Source organism: Acanthaster planci, unplaced genomic scaffold (assembly GCF_054643075.1).
Source record: "Acanthaster planci isolate LZ-2023a unplaced genomic scaffold, COTS_SCS Contig35, whole genome shotgun sequence".
NCBI lineage: Eukaryota > Metazoa > Echinodermata > Asteroidea > Valvatida > Acanthasteridae > Acanthaster > Acanthaster planci.
The window spans coordinates 34,643-57,589 of record NW_028257659.1 but is presented as its reverse complement, the minus strand read 5'-3'; the positions used below and the strand labels follow the sequence as shown (position 1 = coordinate 57,589).

At 41.1% G+C, this 22,947-nt stretch overlaps 2 protein-coding genes across 4 annotated transcripts; both read right to left on the bottom strand.

Annotated features, from left to right (window-relative positions):
- Positions 1-4,339: 4,339 nt before the first annotated feature.
- LOC147795410 (tripartite motif-containing protein 2-like) lies at positions 4,340-16,854 on the bottom strand. Of its 2 annotated transcripts, none has more exons than XM_087131954.1 (3): positions 16,729-16,854; positions 7,915-9,214; positions 4,340-6,617 (listed from the first exon to the last, which is right to left on the bottom strand). In XM_087131954.1, the coding sequence occupies exons 2-3, from the start codon at positions 9,209-9,211 to the stop codon at positions 5,998-6,000; spliced, it is 1,917 nt and encodes a 638-aa protein (XP_086988080.1). In that variant the 5' UTR covers positions 9,212-9,214; positions 16,729-16,854; the 3' UTR covers positions 4,340-5,997. The 2 variants fall into 2 exon arrangements, with proteins under 2 accessions (XP_086988080.1, XP_086988081.1); XM_087131955.1 differs by lacking the exon at positions 16,729-16,854 and adding an exon at positions 10,269-10,440.
- On the bottom strand, positions 10,630-16,844 carry LOC110990981 (E3 ubiquitin-protein ligase TRIM56-like). Of its 2 annotated transcripts, none has more exons than XM_087131953.1 (3): positions 16,729-16,844; positions 14,379-15,678; positions 10,630-13,091 (listed from the first exon to the last, which is right to left on the bottom strand). In XM_087131953.1, exons 2-3 carry the CDS (start codon positions 15,673-15,675, stop codon positions 12,469-12,471), a joined length of 1,920 nt encoding a protein of 639 aa, XP_086988079.1. In that variant the 5' UTR covers positions 15,676-15,678; positions 16,729-16,844; the 3' UTR covers positions 10,630-12,468. The 2 variants fall into 2 exon arrangements, with proteins under 2 accessions (XP_086988079.1, XP_086988078.1); XM_087131952.1 differs by lacking the exon at positions 16,729-16,844 and adding an exon at positions 16,580-16,721.
- Positions 16,855-22,947: the final 6,093 nt, after the last annotated feature.

Genomic DNA, 22,947 nt, shown 5'->3' with positions numbered 1-22,947 from the left:
TCGAGAGATCTTACCGTTTAAAACTTGGTTCAATCGATATTCTATTTCACCCGCTTCGCCGTTTTAAAAACAGATATTATACTTCTGCAACGTTTTTCTCGATTTTGGTGGCTTGGGTTTTTTCCAAACGTGATGCTTGTAGTATCGATCTCCCGTTTCTGCGGCTCCAAACGAAGAAACCCACCCACAAATTTGACCGCAATTTTTACACGTGTATCTTTCACCCGTTTCAAGTATTTGGTGATCGCAAGGTGGCCTCGGTTGAACATTTCTCGTTGTCCCAATTATGTGTACTTCCTTTAGATTCAGCAAGTGACAAAGTTCCGCATCAGTCATTTTATATAAGGGTTTATTTATTTAAAGTAAAAAAAATTTAACCCTGGGATAACCGAGGTTAAATTGACTTTCGCTAACTTTTATTTACTCAAACGCGTCCAAAAGATAAGGTTTTTCTTCAACCGTTAGCATAGCCGATATGACCCTATACCTAACGCTCACACCGCAAGACAGAGAACCGTGGGCTCCATGATAGATGTCCTTAGGAGAGATCAAAGAGATCGCTTCGCATTTCTTGTTAGCAAAAAGAGCGCGATCGATTTCTTTAAATGACTTATCCACCAAAGTGGCGTCATAGGCGATCTTAACATACATCCTACTTTTATCGGTAAAAGCCGGTTTAACTAAGTAATTAATTTGATCGGGTATGTCGTCTAATCTCTGAGACACCTTAAAAGAGTTACGCGTAATCACGGGGAGTTCTTCCAGGGCTTCGTCCGTTAATTCTTCAAAATGCCTGTAAACCGCCTCATTTATACGTAATAGCAGCGATTCAGTATTGGGAGACAGTTGATAACAAATTTGTTTTTGGTCAGTAGGTTCCTTAGTACCATATTTGTAAACCGGGTTTATACCATAACAAGGGTCTTCGAGCCTAATTAACAATCGTTTCTGTTCTCCATCGTGGGAATAGAGAATCTTAGAAGAATTCTTTGTAGGCCTTAAAATGACTAGGTTTTTAGGGTCAAAGGGGCCATAAGTAATCTTTGGGTTCTTGTTGCCGTCATTTAGACGTTTGTGATCATTTGAGACGATATACATGTTCTATTTATAATAAGGTTTTTTAAATTTTTTATCATTTTTATTTAAAATATAAATTTTAGATCTGTGTCATATTCAATAATGAACCCACTTTTATATAGAACTGAGTCAAGTTTAGTAGCTGAAATGGGTAATAATTCCCCCTTTCGCACAGGTCTCAGCTTTTTAAACTTACCATCTACGCGCGCTACATAATTATACCCATGCAACTCTACACAATTTACGCAACAAGTACAATCGATACAACCAAAACACTTGATACAACTGTTACAATTGTGACAGTCCTCGCAATCATTCAACGCGGTTGAATAACTACAGTCATACGAATTAAAACAATCTACGCAATCTTTACATCTACCACAATTGATGCTAATGACGCAACCCTTACATCTAGCACAATCTTTACAATGGCGACAATTCTTACACAACTTACATTTGACGCAGTTATATAAATTTTTAGAAGCAAAACAACGAGAGCAATCTAAACAGTCCGTCAAGCTCCGAGAACTAATAACGTCTTTGCAAAAATAACAATTAAAGTTTCCAGTTTGTTCTTCCATTTATACAAAGAGCATTTACTTAAGGCGGTTGCAATATAATCATATCTTTGTTCACGTTTCTTCCATTTATTTTTTCGGGCGAGTGAGAACGAGCGGCAAAAGGTTCGAGTGGCAAATAAAAGAGATTTTGACACAAATGTATAATATTTACACCCTTATTTTGGGGTCGATGAGGTACCCAGGGAAAAGTGACAAAATCTAGAATTTTAGATTTTTAAGAGATTCCCTGAGATTTTTTGGTTGTATACCTATACAAGGGTTTTTGATAAAAACGGTGAAAAAGGGGGTGTGATCCGGAACTCTCCTATCCCTACTACTCATAAAGCGTCTGTGTTTGTCAGCCTTAAAAATGTTGCCAAGATTGATCGCTCTTTGCAATGAGAATTATATTTTAGCGATCTACTTCCTGGAACATGGCGTTCAGAGTAGGTCTACTTGTATGTGCGTGGCTACACACGTCTGTGAATTGACTCAGGAGCGCCACTCACTACGTAAACAATAATGTCACAGGTTGGTGACCTTCAACTTCAGTTGGATGAGAAGTTGGCTATGAAATGATTGGCTATGGCTAGCAGTACCAAACAGGCTAATATGAAATGGCTGCAGCCGTAAGGCAGTGGCTTGCATAAGCACATTTGTTATTTCACACCGCAGCCGTAAGACTAGGAAACTGGATACGGACATTGTTCAGTCACACGTCACTGCACCATTACCCCGGTACTGTATTTATTGTCATATGTTTCAGATAAATTTAAAAAAATAAAGCAGTGTAAAAAGGGCGCCCATAGAGGTTCCACAAAGCTCTATAATTTTTCCAAAATACGAAATGAGCCTTTCCGTCAGCGTGAGCGACTGCCTTGGGAGAAACACAACAACACCACAGACAGTAATTCAGATAAACAAAGACGGCCCACGGGAACAGTCATTTGTAACTATTTTATTCTTGAAGACAAATCTCACCTGTATCAAGGAGAGGTCTTGTACAATAAATGAATCGATTAAATGAATAAGTAGGTGATGACGTCTGGAACAACAAACAACATAAGACTGACGGAGAAAACGTCCTTTGTGTTTTTACTTCAACGCTAATTTATATTGCAGGTCAGTAATCACTCTCAAAAAAGGTTTCCGCTCTCTGAAATTCACGTTTTATCTCGAAGGTTCATTTTACGTTTAGAAATGTATAATGTTTTGTCACTAAAGAGCAGTATTATTCTTTCATGAAATTTGTTTCTTTTTTCCAAACGCCCTTACTCGTCTTGTACCTATCCCAGTCACCTTGCCCATCAGCCTGTGCAGTGTAATTGGCGGTTTTATACTCGCCAACATTCCTTCGTCAATCAGTACGTTATCTTACAGCGTTCAAAACTGGAGTTACTGCTACAACCTCAGCAAATCAACCCATGTGTGAAGAAAGAAGCGCCATCTTAGCTCAACATTGTAAGATACGAACATGTCCTGTGATTTTAATTGAGCTAACTACGGAGTTGTTCGTAAAGTCATTTACATTTGCCAAGTGTTTGATTTTATCCTCAAGACTACATCTATTCTATAGGTCTAGCTATACATTGTAAAATATACTAATCAATTTATTGCAAGAGTTGTGCAACAACAGTTGCTTCACTTAACATCCAGAAGTCAGCTTTACTTTTAATCAAACTGAATCAGTTGATTTGTGAAGACGTTTGGTGAGATTGTTCCGTTACTGCAAAGAAAAACTCGCACCCGTACGAGAGTTTTGACAGGTTCAACTCGATATGTTTTTGGAAAATGGCGCCGACAGGGTGTGGTGTAAAGAAAGATACACGATCAATGTATGGGGAATAGTACAAAATAGACCGACGGTGGTTTTTACGATATAGGCCTGAAGCTGCAGTGACACAAACTTCAACTTCCGGCTTTGTCAATTCAGTCTCCCTTTTAACTCCAATTCAACTATTTGTACACGTAGAGAAACTATTTGTTTTTAGGGACTGACACTTCGTACAGTCGGATCGTAATAACGTGTATTAATGCTGTGTGATCGGCCACACTGCACCTATTGGTTGGAATGGTAATCTTGAGTTGGGACAACAATCGTACTTGGGTGTGACCACATTAATCATTCTTTGTCGATCTCGCAAAATGACCAACAAGTCTCTGAATTTCGCTCTTTACGCTCCAGCAAAGTTCCCTCAGACCTAACGCTCCGGATCTGTGCGCTTGAATGTTCTGGAAAACCAGCATTCTGTGCAAAAGGCCAAGCTCTTTCCTGAGGACAGTTTGTTTGTATTTCCGTAACAGATCGGCTACCAAAAACAAAACTAAAGGCGTGTTAATATTTACACAGGCTTTACGTTCGAGATACTCTCTCTACGGATTTCAATTTAGTTGCCAAGTACTAATGTGATAGGGAAGAAAACGGATATCTAGAATTATAGGATCAACATGGTTGAAATGGGACGGGACAGGGAAGCCATTCTCAACGTAAATGCAACAAGCACCGGACGTGGTATGTAGACGTAGAGAGACACACAAGATGTCGCTTGTAAAACTCAACTTTGATGTATTGACCCAACTAACTACCCGGGGTACTGTCATACATACATGTAGGCAGCCTCAGAAACTACAGCCTAGAAGGAAGAAATTCCATTTCTTGAAGGAACAAAGTATTAAATGAAAGCAGTCGACGTGCAAAGCTCTTCTATCAAACACAGACTACGTACATTTTATTCATTCTGCAACAGCAATGTCCCTACATTTCAGACTTTATCACAAAAATCCTGAAATACCCAAGAGGGTTTTCCTTTAGACTGTATGATTTCGTTACTGACAGCCTGATCATATGTCACGCGCAGACAAACAACCAGGAGCAATTAAACAACCTCAATTATGGCACCCTTTAACAGCTCTCTCACAAACTTCCTGGAGAGCTGTCATATTACGGGTCTGGTTCTTGATACGTCCCCAAGACTTCTTGATTACTGATAACGTACGGCTTACTTCATATCACTACATAGTACAAGGGGCAACTATACCACCATACGGATAATCCAGTAAATCTGTCCACTGTCAAAACGAGTATTGGGACTTCTTTTTTTTTGTTTTTGTTTTTTTTTTTGGTAGAGGTTCAGATGCGTGTTCAACCCTTCCTTGTGCAGGAAAGATTCAAGGAGGTCAGCCGAAAAGTGACAACTTTACCTACAGATATGCAAATAACCGTTACAATGTCAATTACCTACATCATGATAAATATTCACATTAAAAAAAAAATGAAAAGGTCATGTTGCCTATAAATAATACTCAGGCATAGTCTTTGAACACGTTTATATTCTGTAAGTGGAATATTGTTGCTGTCAGTAATTAAAACTATGTAAATAAAATGCAAGAAAATTAAGCAATTTGCAAATGAAACGTTTTATAACCTACATTTCATCTTGCTTTTGCCTCTGCCACAGAGAAAAAACATCATTTAAGTCTCTAACAAAACCTTCATTTGAGTTCAAAAGAAAACGAAATGAATTTTATTTTGAAAGGAGTTGCAAAGGAAATGAATCAATATAACTCTCCTCCAAATGGTGACATTGGGCCTGTTTTAACGAGGTATTAATTCGTAATATACATTCAACTGCAAATAAGAATAAGGCGGTTCAACACAAAGGGACAGTTTAGTTATGAGGGGAAATTTCCTCCAAACGTGAGTTGCTCATCGACTTTTACAAATGTACTTCACCATTTAAATGATGAGACCTTCGCTATCCCACTACTCACACAAAGTAAGCTTTTGAGAACATTAAAATTGTATGTAACTCTCAATGAGAACAATTTGAGTTCATATATTATTTTTCAGTTTTTATATTCTCCTCAATTTGATAATCCCCTGCAAGATGTTGGCGTTAAAATGGGAATGATTCTTTTGATGAGACAAGCTAACAACTTCCCATATCTCCTGTGAGCGCTTACGGTAGGCATAACTCACCAATATTGGGATACATTTACTACTGTTAAATGGATCTATGAAAATAATTCAAATGTTTGAGGAAATATAGTTAACAATGCAAAATTGACAAAGGAAATTTGTTTAAATGATAAGCACTTTATGTAGCTCTCATACTTTTGAATCCCGTCTTAGCAAAATTTTAATATAGTTTGCTTTCCATTTCTGCTATGCAGTAAGCCTACGCAAACCTTTGTGGATCTAATTTTCTATTTAAAAAACAAGTCATGAAATTGAATGCAATGTTGTACACACCGCAACATTTCCGACAAATGCTACTGCTGTTTCCTCCTGAAGAAAGCGGAAGAAAATCGATTTGTTTGTGTTACATTAAACAAATTCATAAATCTTGTTTGTGTTACATTAAACAAAGTCATAAATCTTCACTGAGTAAAAGTCTGCAACTGCCAGTTGCCCATCTGCTGTGAATGTGATTCCCTGGGGATAGTGCAGACCCTCTGCGATGCAGTGGAGAAAGCCACCTTGAGGGTCATAGTGGTGGATATGACCGGTGTCATTGCCATTATGCATTGCAACATAGACGCCTGTGCTATCTGCGCATACACCAGTACAGTATCCAACTACCTCACCATCGATGGTAGGTTTGATGGTGAACAGTGTATCACCATTCCCATCAACAACACTGACTAACTGTTCAAAGTCACTGATTACGACTCGATCATTGCTGTCAACAGCCACATAACGAGGTTTAATTTTGACTGGGATGGTGCTTCTGAGTTCGCCATCAGTGGGGCTGTGTTCGGTCAGCACCATTCTCCGGATGTCACCAACCACAATGGTCCCATCCGTCTTGACTGCTACACTCCAGAGGCTCACTGCGGTCTTACCGACCTCACTCGGTGGCACTGTGGGGAACTGGAAAGCCAGCGTGTTGCCCTTGTCAAAGACTTTCACGTGGGATGCGTTCTCCTCAACAACCACCAACCGATTGCCGGTGCGTGTAGCTGCAACGCCACGGGGCACTGTTTGGAGTTGAAAGACAAAAAGAAAAGCATTAACCAATCACCCACGTTCATGAAGAGTTATAAAGCCAGAGACATAGGATCAACCCTTGCCCTTTCCTCGACAAATAGATCCCCGGAACCTGGAATTATTTATTGTGAAGCAATCAATATGAAGTTCACAGAAGAAGTGACAAAAAACGGCTAAACGTTTCGCTACGTCCATGCATAGCAAGTGAACAAGGATTCATGTAGAATGTATATTGAAGCCTCCCCCTCCCTGTCTAGCGAGTCCGTGGAATTTGGAATTTTTCCTTCCCTCACGACAATAAGCCCAGCCGGAGTCACTTCTCAACCTTTGTTGCTTGCGTTAAAATGTTCGTAATATTACTACACAAGAACACTCGGTCGTGTGGCAACGAACTTTAGGAAAATAAAGTAAATTTTCCGTCAAAATAAGGAGCAAGAGGGCGTTCTCCTCGTTACCGCCCACTACCTGTGCTGCATAGTATTTAAACATGGACGAATGAACGCTGGCAAATAGATACTTTACAAAAACAGAAATGCACTTTGAGCCTACACGGGAAGAAATGTTGATCATGAACCATTGTGCAGATGCAACGTGTCCAACATTTGTTGCAGTGAATTCGAAGTGCATATCTGTTTTGTCGTTATGTGACATATATTTGCGTGAATGTTTTAAAAACAAATTGTTTGATCCGAAATCGAGGTTCACTGGATTTGTTTTCAAGAATCCATGTATTGTACAATTAAGCTGCCGTGTAGTTTTTTGGGGGAGAAGAAAATTCTCTAAATAAACTTTGCTCCAATATCTGGAAAAATAAACACGCCAATCATTTCTTTCTCTTAGAGCCTCCTCCGTCTGGGTATCATGTGACTCTGGCAAAAGCCTTTAGATTTGTTACGTGGCTTGACACCAGTGGCGTATCCAGCGACGGCAACTTGTCCCCAACCGACGGGTTGTTTAGCCTGTTTGTTTTAGATTACGTCATAGGTGAATAGGAAGAAAGTAATCAGTGTATTTACGAGTATTTATCAAACATGAACAAACCCTTAGAAAACAACACCACGAAATTGAAGCAAGGGAGTTGGGACTGTGAGTAGGCCTAAGGCTTTCGACATTTTGTCTCCCTACCATCATGTTGGAAAAGCATTTTGCTTTTGAATTTGCCCCCAACACACACATCAGGCAGGATACATCACTGTTTGACATCGTAATTCCAAAATAAATCATGAATTTATTTAAGATAAACAAAGCACCAGTGTATCGCTATTAGCAGTTTCTATCCAAACTTACTTCCTTCCATCGGGATTGTGCTTTTCTGATTACCATCGATGCTGCTGATCACAACTTGATTGTTCCAGTAGTCAGCCACTGCAACCTCATCAGGCTGACGAGCAGCAATACCCCAAGCCCCATCAAACTCTCCTGGACAGCTTCCCTCGCTACCAAACACACATCGCTGCTCCCACTTTTCTTCCGTCACCACCTTGCCCAGACTGATGTCACCTACCCCCTCACTCGGCTTGAACTTCAGAAATCCAAGCCTCTTGTCAACTCTGGGAATAGTTTGACCTGCCAACAATTTCAAGTCTTTGTTGATTGTTGCGTAGAGTGAGAGGAACTCACTATCCGCTGCCGTCCTTGTCACCTCTCTTGCTGTCTCCAATGAATGCTGTATTGTCTCCGATGCCAAACTCATTGTTTTTTTATATTCTGCCAGTTTTTGAAGACGATCGCTTTGGATATTTGTGATTTCATGGATGATGCGATTTTCTCGAGCAGTGACCTCTGCTCTTATCTCAGCTGCCTTGGTATGCACTACTGAAATTACGTTTTCCACTCTGATATCTAGGTCGTGTTTCATTTTTGAAACTATCTCAAGAGATTCTTGGAGTTCATTCAGGATCTTCTCGAGGGGGGAAAACAAGTCAGCTAATGACTCTTTGTATGTTGAAGTGGCCTGTTTTCTATCAATGTATACGTGTTGCGGTTTGCAGTGGTCTATCACAGTACAATCTCGACAGATTAATGTCTCGCAAGTTATGCAGAAGAATCGCGTCACTTCACCCTCGTGGGTCGTGCATTTGGGATGGGTTTTTGCAGATTTGGTTTTCAATGTTATCTTCCTTTCCCGAATGTCTTCCAGAGTAGATACTGTATGACATTGTGAGATAGCAAATCGTAGATGCATTTTCCAACAAACTGAACAGATGTTCTGTTCGCAATCCAGACAGCGATGCGTTGCCTCATTTTCTTGAACGCAAATCTCACACCGCAGCTTCGTGTCACCCGGGCACGCCAACTTTTCCTGTAGTTCAATCTCCACAACAAGACCGATCAGATAAAAGTTGGTTTTCAGGCCTCTAACCCCCGCCTCCGGAAGTTGTGTCTCTTGTCGACACACGGGGCAAGGAATCTCTGTACAGCCCTGGTGCTTCGTGCTGCAGTATGTCAGCAGACATTGCTCACAGAAACTATGCAGACAGTCCAGTATCTTGGGTCGTTGGAATCTTTCACTACAAATGGGGCATTCAAGATGATGCCTGCTGATCGTCTCTAGAGCTGAACTCACTGCTGATCCTGTAGCCATTTTCTGGTTCAAAGAAAACCATTAAAAGGTCTTGAATTAAATGAAAATCAACATTATTCACCATCGATAAACGAAACGAAAGTTGGTTGATACGGATTAGGTCTACTAATGTGTATGAAAACTATCCATGGGTAAATACATCGTCTTACGTCAATTATGGTCAGGGTAAATTCCTGTAGATCATTTAAATAAAGCCCCAACAGGTTTTCCTGTAGCAATATGCCTTCATCAAGCAGGGTGCTAACCAAAGCTCTGGTTTAAATTCATGCAAGCCAGTGGGGGGGGGAGATTGCCTGCGTCTTTGGGTAAATAAAAGAAGTGGTATCGGCGACACACGTTCATCAAAAAAGATTAACTGTTGTGCATTAACTCATAGAAAAATTGAGCTTTACAGGTGTCTTTCTTTACTTTTGACGTTTAAAAGTTTCGATATTGAAATGACCTATTAATAACACACAGTGGTGTTGTGCGCCTAACGGCGCGGCGCTTGGATAATTTGGCGGCCCATCCCCATTTACCAGAAAGTGTGCGGTGTGTGTTCAGACCCCCAATTCCACCAACCTCTACAGTGTAACGCTCATACATTAACTTTAAGTTAGTCGTGTATTTCAATACAGTAGACCTAATCATTCCTTGATGAAGCAACGAATCGGTTGGTACATTCATAACCCGACATAATTACTCCACACAGCTAAAAATCGAATGAGGCCGAGGTGAGTTGATGTGTTTTGTTCAACCCATCGCCCATCCTGTCCATAAGGAACCAGCGAGCTTCTTTAAAAAAGGGCTAAGCTTTCCCTCCCCCTTGGGGATATTGCTGACACGCCCTTCCTCTTCCCCAAATGCCACGACTATGTTAACTCACACCCTGCCCTTTGCACTTCCCGATGGAGTATGAATAACATTACCACATAACAACATGTCCATCAATGTCCTTGTTGTGCTTTGGCAAGCATCAATCACTGCACGTTTGCTTCGTCACAGAGAGCGCCTTACATACTGTTGTTCCCATGGCTAATCCAGAACGTTTATTGAGCCTCTACGTTCGTCAACTTACCAATTGTATCTGATGGTTGTGCCACGGTGATTTGTTTTCGGTCAAGATATCTCTCGTTGGAAAGAGAATTATTTTAGCGATCCACTGCCTGAAATATGGCGTCCACAAATGCTTGATTATGGCTAGCAGTAACGAACCGGTTGATATGTTTTTGCTGCAGCCGCTAGGCAGTGGCTGACAAAGGCGCACGTTATTTCAAGCTGCAGCCGTAACATTCGATGGCAGGGTACGGACTTTGATCAGTCAGCGCGTCATAACAACACCCACTTTAATTGATTGACGCATGTGAGCTTGGAAAGGAAAGCTCTATTGTGGGAACAGGATTTATAGTACAGGACACACAGGATGCCATGTTAGACCATTCACGATACAAGAGCAGACAAACCTGCAGTTTGAACGCCTGGATAAAAGTTTAGTACAATCAATTCAATACAATCTCTGCAGGAAAGAAATATGTACATATTTGTCTATTGTATTAGGTTGCACGCTTTCTGCAACCAAACTACGTCACAATAGTAGGATAAACAAGATTTCGTGAGCCGCACGTAAGCGAATATCATATAACATAAAACAATTCATGTACAATGCATTGATTCTTGTGCAGTGTTTTGGGCGGTGTAATACCCGCCAATTATTCCTTTGTTAATCAGTGCTTTATCTTATACCGTTCCAATCGGAGTTACTGCTACGACCTACGCAAATCAATCCATCTTTAATTTAATAATAATTTATTTTAGACTTTATCACAAAAATCCTGAAATACCCAAGAGCGTTTTCCTTTAGACTGTACGATTTCGTTACTGACAACCAGATCATATGTCACGCACAGACAAACAACCAGGAGTAATTAAACAACCTCAATTATGGCACCCTTTAACAGCTCTCTCACAAACTTCCTGGAGAGCTGTCGTATTACGGGTCTGGTTCTTGATACGTCACCAAGACTTCTTGATTACTGATAACGTACGGCTTACTTCATATCACTACATAGTACAAGGGGCAACTATACAACCATACAGATAATCCAGTAAATCTGTCCACTGTCAAAACGAGTCTTGGGACTTAGCTTTTTTATTTGGAAGAGGTTCAGATGCGTGTTCAACCCTTCCTTGTGCAGGAAACATTCGAGGACGTCAGCCGAAAAGTAACGACTTTACCCAGGGCTATGCAAATAACTGTTACAATGTCAATTACCTGCGTCATGATAAATATTCACATTTAAAAAAAAATGAAAAGGTCATGTTGTGTTTAAATAATACTCAGGCATAGCCTTTGAAAACGTTTATATTCTATATGTGGAATATTGTTGCCGTCAGTAATTAAAACTATGTAAATAAAATGCAAGAAAATTAAGCAATTTGCAAATGAAACGTTTTATAACCTACATTTCATCTTGCTTTTGCCTCTGCCACCGAGAAAAACATCATTTAAATTTCTAACAAAACCTTCATTTGAGTTCAAAAGAAAATGAAATGAATTTTATTTCGAAAGGAGTTGCAAAGGGGAATGAATCAATATAACTCTCCTCCAAATGGTGACATTGGGCCTGTTTTAACGAGGTATTAATTCGTAATATACATTCAACTGCAAATAACAATAAGGCGGTTCAACACAAAGGGACAGTTTAGTTATGAGGGGAATATTCCTCCAAACGTGAGTTTCACATCGACATTTACAAATGTACTTCACTATTTAAATGGCAAGAACTTCACTATCCCACTACTCACACAAAGTAAGCTTTTGAATAAATTAAAATTTTATGTAAATCTCAGTTTTTATACTCTCCTCAATTTGATAATCCCCTGCAAGATGTTTGCATTAAAATGTGAGCGCTAACAGTAGGTGTAACTCACCAATATTGGGATACATTTACTACTGTTAAATGGACTATGAAAATAATTCATATGTCGTGAGAAAATATAGTTAACAATGAAAAACTAACAAAGGAAATTTGTTTAAATGATAAGCACTTTACGTAGCTCCCATAGTTTGAATCCCGTCTCAGTGAAATTTTAATGCAGTTTGCCTTCCATTTCTACTATGCAGTAAGCCTACGCAAACATTTGTAGATATAATTTTCTATTTAAAAAACAAGTCATGAAATTGAATGAAAAGTTGTTCACACCGCAACATTTCCGACTAATGCTACTGCTGTTTCCTCCCAAAAAAAGCGGAAGGAAATCGATTTGTTTGTGTTACATTAAACAAAGTCATAAATCTTCACTGAGTAGTAGTCTCCAACTGCCAGTTGCCCATCTGCTGTGAATGTGATTCCCTGGGGGTTAAACAGACCTTGTGCGATGCAGTGGAGAAAGCCGCCTCGATGGTCATAGTGGTGGATATGACCGGTGCCATCACGATTACACGATGCAACATAGATGTCTGTGCTATCTGCGCATACACCAGTACAGTATCTAACTACCTCACCATCGATGGTAGGTTTGATGGTGAACAGTGTATCACCATTCCCATCAACAACACCGACTAACTGTTTTTCCCAGTCACTGATTACAACTCGATCATTGCTGTCAACAGCCACATAATGAGGTTTAATCTTGACTGGGATGGTGCTCCTGAGTTCCCCATCAGTGGGGCTGTGTTCGGTCAGCACCATTCTCTTGACATCACCAACCACAATGGTCCCATCCGTCTTGACTGCTGCACTCTGGAGATTCACTGCGGTCTTACCGACCTCACTCGGTGGCACTGTGGGGAACTGGAAAGCCAGTGTTTTGGCCTTGTCAAAGACTTTCACGTGGGATGCGTTCTCCTCAACAACCACCAAGCGATTGTCAGTGCGTGTAGCTGCAACGCCACGTGGCCCTGTTTGGAGTTGAAAGACAAAAAGAAAAGCATGAACTAGCCAACCAACAACGTTCATGAAGAGTTATAAAGCCAGAGACATAGGATCAACCCTTGTCCCTTCCTTGACAAATGGATCCCGGGAACCTGGAATTATTTACTTCGAAGCAATCAATATGAAGTTCATGGAAGAAGTGACAAAAAACGGCTAAACGTGTAGCTACGTCCATGCATAGCAAGTGAACAAGGATTCATGTAGAATGTATATTGAAGCCTCCCCTCCCTGTCTAGCGAGTCCGTGGAATTTGGAATTTTTCCTTCCCTCACGACAATAAGCCCAGCCGGAGCCCCTTCTCAACCTTCGTTGTTGCCAGGCTTGCGTTAAAATGTTCGTAAATTTAATATACTAGAACACTCGGTCGTGTGGCAACGATCTTTAGGAAAAGAAAGTAAATTTTCCATCAAAATAAGGAGCAAGAGGGCGTTCTCCTCGTTACCGCCCACTACCTGTGCTGCATAGTATTTAAACATGGACGAATGAACCCTGGCAAATAGATACTTCACAAAAACAGAAATGCACTTTGAGCCTTTACGGGAGGAAATGTTGATCATGAACCATTGTGCAGATGCAACGTGTCCAACATTTGTTGCAGTGAATTCGAAGCGCATATCTGTTTTGTTGTTATGTGACATATCTGCCTGAATGTTTAAAAAAATGTTTGATCCGGAATTGAGGTTCACTGGATTTGTTTTTAAGAATCCAGGTATTGTACAATTAAGCTGCCGTGTAGTCTTTTTGGGGAGAAAAAAAATTCTAAATAAACTTTGCTGCAATATCTGGAGAAATAAACATGCCAATCATTTTTTTCTTTTAGAGCCTCCTCCGTCTAGGTACCATGTGACTCTGCCAAAAGACTTTAGATTTGTTATGTGGCTTGACACCAGTGGCGCATGCAGCGGCGGCAATTTGCCCCCAACTGACGGGTTGTTTAGCCTGTTTGTTTTAGATTACGTCATAGGTGAACAGGAAAAAAGTAATCGGTGTATTTACAAGTATTTATCAAACATGAACAAACCCTTAGAAATTGAAGCAAGGGAGTTGGGACTGTGAGTAGGCCTAAGGCTTTCGACATTTTGTCTCCCTACCATCATGTTGAATAAGCATTTTGCTTTTGATTTTGCCCCCAACACACACATCAGGCAGGATACACCACTGTTTGAAATCGTACTTCAAAAAGAAATCATGAATGCATTTAAGATAAACAAAGCAGCAGTGTATCGCTGTGAGCAGTTTCTATCCAAACTTACATCCTTCCATCGGGATTGTGCTTTTCTGATTACCATCGATGCTGCAGATCACAACTCGTTTGTTCCAGTGGTCAGCCACTGCAACCTCATCAGGCTGATGAGCAGCAATGCCACGAGCCCCACGGAACTCTCCTGGACCGCTTCCATTGCGACCAAACACACATCGCTGCTCCCACTTTCCTTCCGTCACCACCTTGCCCAGACTGATGTCACCTACCCCCTCACACAGCTTAAATTCCAGAAGTGCAAGCCTCTTGTCAACTCTGGGAATAGTTTGACCTGCCAACAATTTCAAGTCTTTGTTGATTGTTGCGTAGAGTGAGAGGAACTCACTATCCGCTGCCGTCCTTGTCACCTCTCTTGCTGTCTCCAATGAATGCTGTATTCTCTCCGATGCCAAACTCATTGTTTTCTCATATTCTGCCAGTTTTTGCAGACGATTGCTTTGGATATTTGTGATTTCATGGATGATGCGATTTTCTTGAGCAGTGACCTCTGCTCTTATCTCAGCTGCCTTGGTATGCACTACGGAAATTACGTTCTCTACTCTGATATCGAGGTCGTGTTTCATTTTTGAAACTATCTCCAGAGATTCTTGGAGTTCATTCAGGATCTTCTCGAGGGGGGAAAACAAGTCAGCTAATGACTCTTTGTATGTTGAAGTGGCCTGTTTTATATCAATGTATGCGTGTTGCGGTTTGCAGTGGTCTATCACAGTACAATCTCGAAAGATTAATGTCTCACAAGTTGTGCAGAAGAATCGCGTCACTTCACCCTCGTGGGTTGAACACGTTGGACAATATTTTTCGGACTTCTTGGTCATTTTTATCTTCCCTTGACGAATTTCCTCTAATGGGGGTATAGTGTGATTTGCTGAAACAACAGTCCGTAGCTGTGTACTTCGACAACGTGAGCAGATATTCTGTTCACAGTCCAGACAGCGATGCGTTGCCTCATTGCCATCATCACATGTCTCACAGAGCAGCTTCGTCTCACCCGAACACACCAACTTTTCCTGTTGTTCAATCTCCTCAACAAGACCGATCAGATAAAAGGTGGTTTTCAGACATCTTACCCCCGCCTCCGGAAGTTGTGTCTCTTGTCGACACACGGGGCAAGGAATCTCTGTACAGCCCTGGTGCTTCGTGCTGCAGTATGTCAGCAGACATTGCTCACAGAAACTATGCAGACAGTCCAGTATCTTGGGTCGTTGGAATCTCTCACTACAAATGGGGCATTCAAGATGATGTCTGCTGATCGTCTCTAGAGCTGAACTCACTGCTGATCCTGTTGCCATTTTCTGGTTCAAAGAAAACCATTGAAAGGTTTTGAATTAAATGAAAATTAACATTCTTCACCATCGATAAATGAAACGAAAGTTGGTTGATACGGATTAAGTCTACTAATGTGTATGAAAACCATCCATGGGTAAATACACCGTTTCACGTCAAATGCTCTCAGAGTAAAATCCTGTAGATCATTTAAATAGAGCCCCGACAGGTTTTCCTGTAGCAATAAGCCTTCGTCAAGCAGGGTGCTAGCCAAAGCTCTGGTTTAAATTCATGCAAGCCAGAGGGGGGGAGATTGCCTGCGTCTTTGGGTAAATAAAAGAAGTGGTATCGGCGACACACGTTCATCAAAAAAGATTAACTCTTGCGCATTACCTCATAGAAAAATTGAGCTTTACAGGTGTCTTTCTTTACTTTTGACGTTTAAAAGTTTCGATATTGAAATGACCTATGAATAACACACAGTGGTGTTGTGCACCTAACGGCGCGGCGCTTGGATAATTTGGCGGCCCATCCCCATTCACCAGAAAGTGTGCGGTGTGTGTTCAGACTCCCAATTCCACCAACCTCTACAGTGTAACGCTCATACATTAACTTTAAGTTAGTCGTGTATTTCAATACAGTAGACCTAATCATTCCTTGATGAAGCAACAAATCGGTTGGTGCATTCATAACCTGACATAACTACTCCACACAGCTAAAATCGAATGAGGCTGAGGTGAGTCTATGTGTTTTGTTCAACCCATCGCCCATCCCGTCCATAAGGTACCAGCGAGCTTCTTTAAAAAAGGGCTAAGCTTTCCCTCCCCCTTGGGGATATTGCTGACACGCCCCTCCTCTTCCCCAACTGCCATGACCATGTTAACTCACACCCTGCCTTTGCACTTCCCGATGGAGAATGAATAACATTACCACATAACAACATGTCCACCACTGTCCTTGTTGTGCTTTGGCAAGCATCAATCACTGCACGTTTGCTTCATCACAGAGAGCGCCTTACATATTGTTGTTCCCATGGCCAATCCAGAACGTTTATTGAGCCTCTACGTTCGTCAACTTACCAATCGTATCTGATGGTTGTGCCACGGTGATTTGTTTTCGGTCAAGATATCTCTCGTTGGAAAAAGAATTATTTTAGCGATCCCTTTCCTTGTACATGATGTCCAAGGTAGGCAGCTATGCGTCAAGCCACGTATACACGGAGTCTATGTGTTTGTGTCGCTGTATTATTGTAAGCAACAATGTCACAGGTTGGCGACCTTCAACTTCAGTGCGATACGAGGCTGCGTCTCCAAATGCTTGACTACGGCTAGCAGTTAAACGAACCGGTTGATATGTTTTTGCTGCAGCCGCTAGGCAGTGGCTTGCAAAGGCGCACGTCATTTCAAGCAGCAGCCGTAACATTCGATGGCAGGGTACGGACTTTGATCAGTCAGCGCGTCATAACATCACCCACTTTAATTGATTGTCGCATGTGAGCTTGGAAAGGAAAGCTCTATTGTAGAAACAGGATTTATAGTACTGGGCACACAGGATGACATGTTAGACCATTCACGATCCAAGAGCAGACAAACCTGCATTTTGAACGCCGGTATAAAAGTTTAGTACAATCAATTCAATATAATCTCTGCAGGAAAGAAATGTGTACATGGATGTCTATTGTATTAGGTTGCACGCTTTCTGCAACCAAACTACGTCACAATAGTAGAATAAACAAGATTTCGTGAGCCACACGTAAGCGAATATCATATAACATAAAACAATTCATGTACAATGCATTGATTCTTGTGCAGTGTTTTGGGCGGTGTAATACCCGCCAATTATTCCTTTGTTAATCAGTACTTTATCTTATACCGTTCCAATCGGAGTTATTGCTACGACCTCCGCAAACAAATCCATCTTTAAAAGATGAGCCATCATAGATTTATACTGTATAAGGAACGCAGGTCCCTCGGATTTGAATCGAGCTAACTACACAGTTGTGGTCGAAAAGTTAACGTAAAAAATGTTACCCATAGCCCTGATAACTGAACCTAGTTTACTATAAATATTGAACAGCTTGTGCAGCAACAAATATCCGCAAAATGGAGAGGTTTTACCTTCACTGGCATAAAGTAGACTCATCAAAATCGATTACAATTATTGATACCATGTCTTATTTTCATAACTGATTTATTTTACTGTTCGTTATAAATTTAAGGATACCAATCACCCTAACACACTAAGAAATGAAGAAACATTGCTGTTGACATCTCTAACTTCGAAAATGTTGATATCTTTATCCCTGTCGCTTAGCGGGAAAGTGCTTATTTTGCTCTCTAGATTAGCGGAGGAAATAATCAAATCATCAAGCATGGAAAAAAGATTCCAAAATTTATCATCTATGGATGCGTTCTCTTCGACAACCACCAATCGATTGCCGGTGCGTGTAGCTGCAATGCCACACATGGCCCCGTTTGGAGTTGAAAGACAAAAAGAAAAGCATTTTCCAATCACCCACGTTCATGAAGACTTATAAAGCCAGAGACCTAGGATCAACCCTTGTCCCCTCCTCGACAAATAGATCCCAGGAACCTGGAATTATTTATTATGAAGCAATCAATATGAAGTTCATGAAAGAAGAGACAAAAAACGGCTAAACGTTTAGCTACGTCCATGCATAGCAAGTGAACAAGGATTCATGTAGAATTTATATTGAAGCCTCTCCGTCTAGCGGCTCCGTAGAATTTTGAATCTTTCCTTCCCTCACGACAATAAGCTCCAGCCGGGGCCACTTCTCAACCTTCGAACGTTGTTTCCAGGCTTGCGTTATTATGATCGTAATATTAATATACTGGAAACAAACTTAAAGGTCGTGTTCGAGCGGCCTGTTATTGACGCAGGTTTCTTGTTCTCGCGCTCGAACGGCTGGAACACGACTCAAGAACACTCTCCCCAGAACAGGATCACGCACCACCTCCTTGACAGGGTTTTACAGGAACTAACTACATGAACTGTCATAAAGAGGTATCCTTACGAGCCTAGAAGGGAAAATCAAATTACCTGATACCAAAGTAAGTCCCTTGTATTTTTCACAAGCTTGCGGAGGAAACACTAACTACAATATACACGTCGAGCAGGGTAAAAAAAACCCAACATTAAAGTAACATCTCCCCGAAGCATATCCATCCTTCGAATGAAAGACTTTAAAACTTTAGGCGCGGGGAGTTATTTTCACGCGTCATTAATTTATCCATTATGAATAGAGCCTCAAAGTTGACCCCTGATAGATGGCGCGCTTCGTGAACCCTGGTACAGGAAAAATCACGTGCAAAGATTTTAGAATTTGTAACCTGTTTTTGTTCAGTTACTTCTTTAATTAAAAACCCAATTGGAAAAAAGGGCTCTGGAAATTATTTACCAGTTTATCAATTTTTAGAAAGTGAAAAAATACCTGACCTAGAAGAGAAATATTCTGCCAAAATTGACCCATCCCTTCCGAAAATCTAAAATACATGAAGAAACGGGCTAGCGCAGCGGTCTCGAATGCAGATGAACATTTACGGTTTAGATTTTATGAATGTTTGTCGGTAAAAGCCGAAACTAAACGGACATTTTTCACATGGCTGCAGGTGGCTATAAGGTAATAAACTTAGAGCGATAAAGCTACTTTTAGGAATGTTTCTAATATTTTATCTAACTTTTGCTCACAACACTAACTGCGTTATGTCAAATCAATGGAACATGGAATCCATCGACTACAGGTAGGTAAAACTGTTTTCAACCTTTTACAATCTCATTTTCACGTAGGCACGGGGAATAAAAACAAAATAAACGAGCATGAACACGAATAGATCTAGGTACGATATCGCAGGACGTAAAAGGTAGTAACATTCGTTTTTTTACCCATTTCCACTGGGGTGACTTTTCCTAAATATTGGTTGAGGAAGTCAAAGGTAAAACTCAAGCATGAGGGCTTCATGGGATGGCGTCAGGATTTATTCTTCCAAAATATATCGAACGTGATAGGACGGCCCCGACGGTGTAAAATCTCCATAGGCGGACCCCGCGGGGGTTCCGGAAGCCCGCTGCGTGACCTCTTACTTTCAGGTTTTATTTGAATCGACTCCTAGGTGAATCTCGTCTTTAGAACATTTTGAGCACGTGATGTCAATTGCCACACTGTGTGGCAAAGAAGGGGTTAAAAATTTAATTAATTAAAGTTTCATTTAGCCGACGTCGGTCAACTAGTGGCCTATCGAGGTGGGTTGAGAAACAGGATTTAATGCAACTCCCATAGGACTGTGTGCTAAGTGGCCCCTTGTGCACAATCTAATGGATTATTTACCAAACAGTGCCTGGGGCAGACAGTGGAATGTTTCTTATCAGTGACAGCTGTCTGGAACTTGTCAGAGGCCTCTTTCGGCTGTCTTTGAAGTGTTATTTTTGTGGGGGGGTGTTGTGGTGGTGGTGCGGCTTAGCTGGCGCGTGGCGAGGCCCCCCCATCAAATTGTGATGGCCTTGGATTACAGCCCCCACGGTACTGTGATGTACTTTTGGTGGTTTTTGAATCTGTAGAGGCTAGGGGACAACCACTGAAGCATTTATATACCTTGAAGACGGACTTGGGGCTCTGCAACCCTGAGAAATGATACGGACTCACCTGGCGAGGCCGCTCCCGAGACCGTTTAAAAAAACATACAGCGTCTCAGGGTTTTAATGCACTGTGGAGATGTCTTTTTTTTAATTTCTGTGCCACATTAATAAATGTCAACATAGTGAAATAGGTAATAATGCATGCTATTCCTTTCTCCCCGCTGATCCAAAGTGGTCCAAACCGTTTCCTCAAAGCGCTCATTCTATTGATGTCGTGAAAGTTCCAAGAGGGCCAAATGTTGGCCACACATTTTAACGATGGGCACCACCTACATCCCATGTAAAGGTTTTTTTTTTTTTGAAAAAAAAAGCAGTTCAGCCTTTGGTGAAAAATAAAAGACGCTAGAATCTAACCTATAACATTGATATAAAAGTAATATTTTTAAAAACATCTATCTGAAGGGAAAATAAAAAAAAAAAACAACAGTCTAAACGGGCTTGAAAAAAGAACCCCTTTTCAAATGCACCAAAGGATTTTTTCCGTTGAGCGAAACCTTCCTTGAGGGCGCTATTATTCAGTACTTGAATGGCAAGCTGCGCGCGTGCTAGCGCATGTGACGTGTCGACAGTTCGCGCATCGCGAGATCCACTCATCTGAGCTGAGGCACATGTAAGGCCATGGCTACAATAATCCGCGGTATTTAATGCATAATTTGTTTTAAAATAAAAAAAAGGGAGAGTGGAATTTTATTATCATGTAATTACCGAGAAGATACACGGATATCTCAAGTTATTTGGTGATTTATGGGGCTGTAACTAGTAAGATTAATTATGCTACCCGAAATGTTCGTCCTGTCCGCTGCGCTCCCTGGGGAGACTGCGTGCTGGATCATGGAGGTCTTTTCCTACCTCCATGGCTGGATGATGAACCCCACAGTTCTGGTAGGTACATGAACATGTAGGCCTATTACATCTTGATTCTTAGCCTGTAGGCCGTAGTGTTGTTTTCATTTCTAAACCTTTTGTCCATAAAAACTGCAGGAGGCGCCATACCGGTGCTGCCTGCCCCAGCTACCAAGCTGACTGGCATAATGGCTGTCATTAGCGCATGGCGACCATGGGTGTGGTCTACAGTGTGCATAAATGTAGGCCTTGGTCCAGTAGGTCTGCTTTACTGGGATCGAGGCTCATAGACCTTTCAACCATGTTTGCTATTTTCTTTTAGAAGCAAAGTTAGAGAGGATGTCATTTACATTTCGATATGCATGTACAGGTAAATTTGGATTCTATCGGACTCTTCAAGGCAAAGAAAACTTGGTTTGAAGCAGGGATAGTTTGAGATGTTTTATGTACAAGCGTAATGCAGAGCAAGCTGTGATTTTTTTGTGTACACACAAAAATGAGTGTGGATATTGACTGAAAAACTTAAACTTCACATTTCCATAAAATGCTTGTTCTTATTCGTGCCTTACTTCAATGAATTAAATGCTGGCTTCACTTGAAATTTTGCCCAATTCTGAAATTGGAAATTAATCGGAGGAGCTAGAGCCCGCAGAAAAAGACAAATTTTAATCACGATTTCTGATTTCAGAAAATGATTTGCCAAATAAACAGCGCCCTTGCTCACTTACGCATGTCCTGAAATGTAGTTACAGTACATGTACATGTACCTTCCGCATCTTTACCCCTCGACGTGTCTCACTTGGGAGGCCCAGCATTATGAATATCCATCTGAAACACCCCCTCGTCTGCTGGAAAGACCTGTTTTCATGGGCAGTGTCCAATCCAACCCAGTCTTGTTGGTAGCGACTCAATTAACCATTAAGCCAAATGGGTAATGAGGATTTATCATTTGTAAACAATGATTGAGGTGCTATTTCCACCAAAGGTGCCACTACGCAGGATGGATAGGAACTCCAGTCAGCATGGCTCCAGGGGGCAGCCATTATTGATGAGGGAGCCCGTGATCTGAGGCATTTACTGAGAATATGCCCTGTTGGAAACAGGTCCAAAATATATTTTGGTATTACCTGAGTTATAGAACATGAAAATGAAAGTTTTAGAATTGTGTCCACCGCCCACATGCTCCAAAACACCCCCACCAGAAAAATTATTGTCACAAAAAGGCTATCAAACATACGTTTCAAAGCCCAAATCATAACATAGCAGTAAAAAGGCATACCTGTACCTATGCGCATAGCTAGGTACCTAGGCATAGCCACCTCAGCCCTACAACATGAACGATTAAATTCCTTACTACATTCAACTACATACATCATGTACCCACTACTCTCAGTAAGCACCGCGCATGGCTAGACTCTGTGTATGTACGTGTGTGTACGACGACCGGCTTGGCAGTGCAGTTTCTGTCGACTTACCTTTGAGTCAAGTAGTACAGGATGTGGAATGCGGCTTCCAATCAAAAATTGTTTGTTGGCCACTTGATGACCTCATTGACCTTTTATGGAATGTAACTAAGGGCGTGGCATGCAGTGAGAATTAGGCAGTGTCATGCACCAAGGAATGCATGTTGACCATTGATCTTCCTTGAAATTCTTACCACATGCTTTACCTGTTCATATATTTACTGCACCAATTTGTATCATTGAAGTACAATTTAAAGATAAAAGCTCACATCAACCTGTTTTTGATCAGGTACATGCAATGTATTTTGGCGACTGTTTACATGGTTAAAAGCCTCTTTG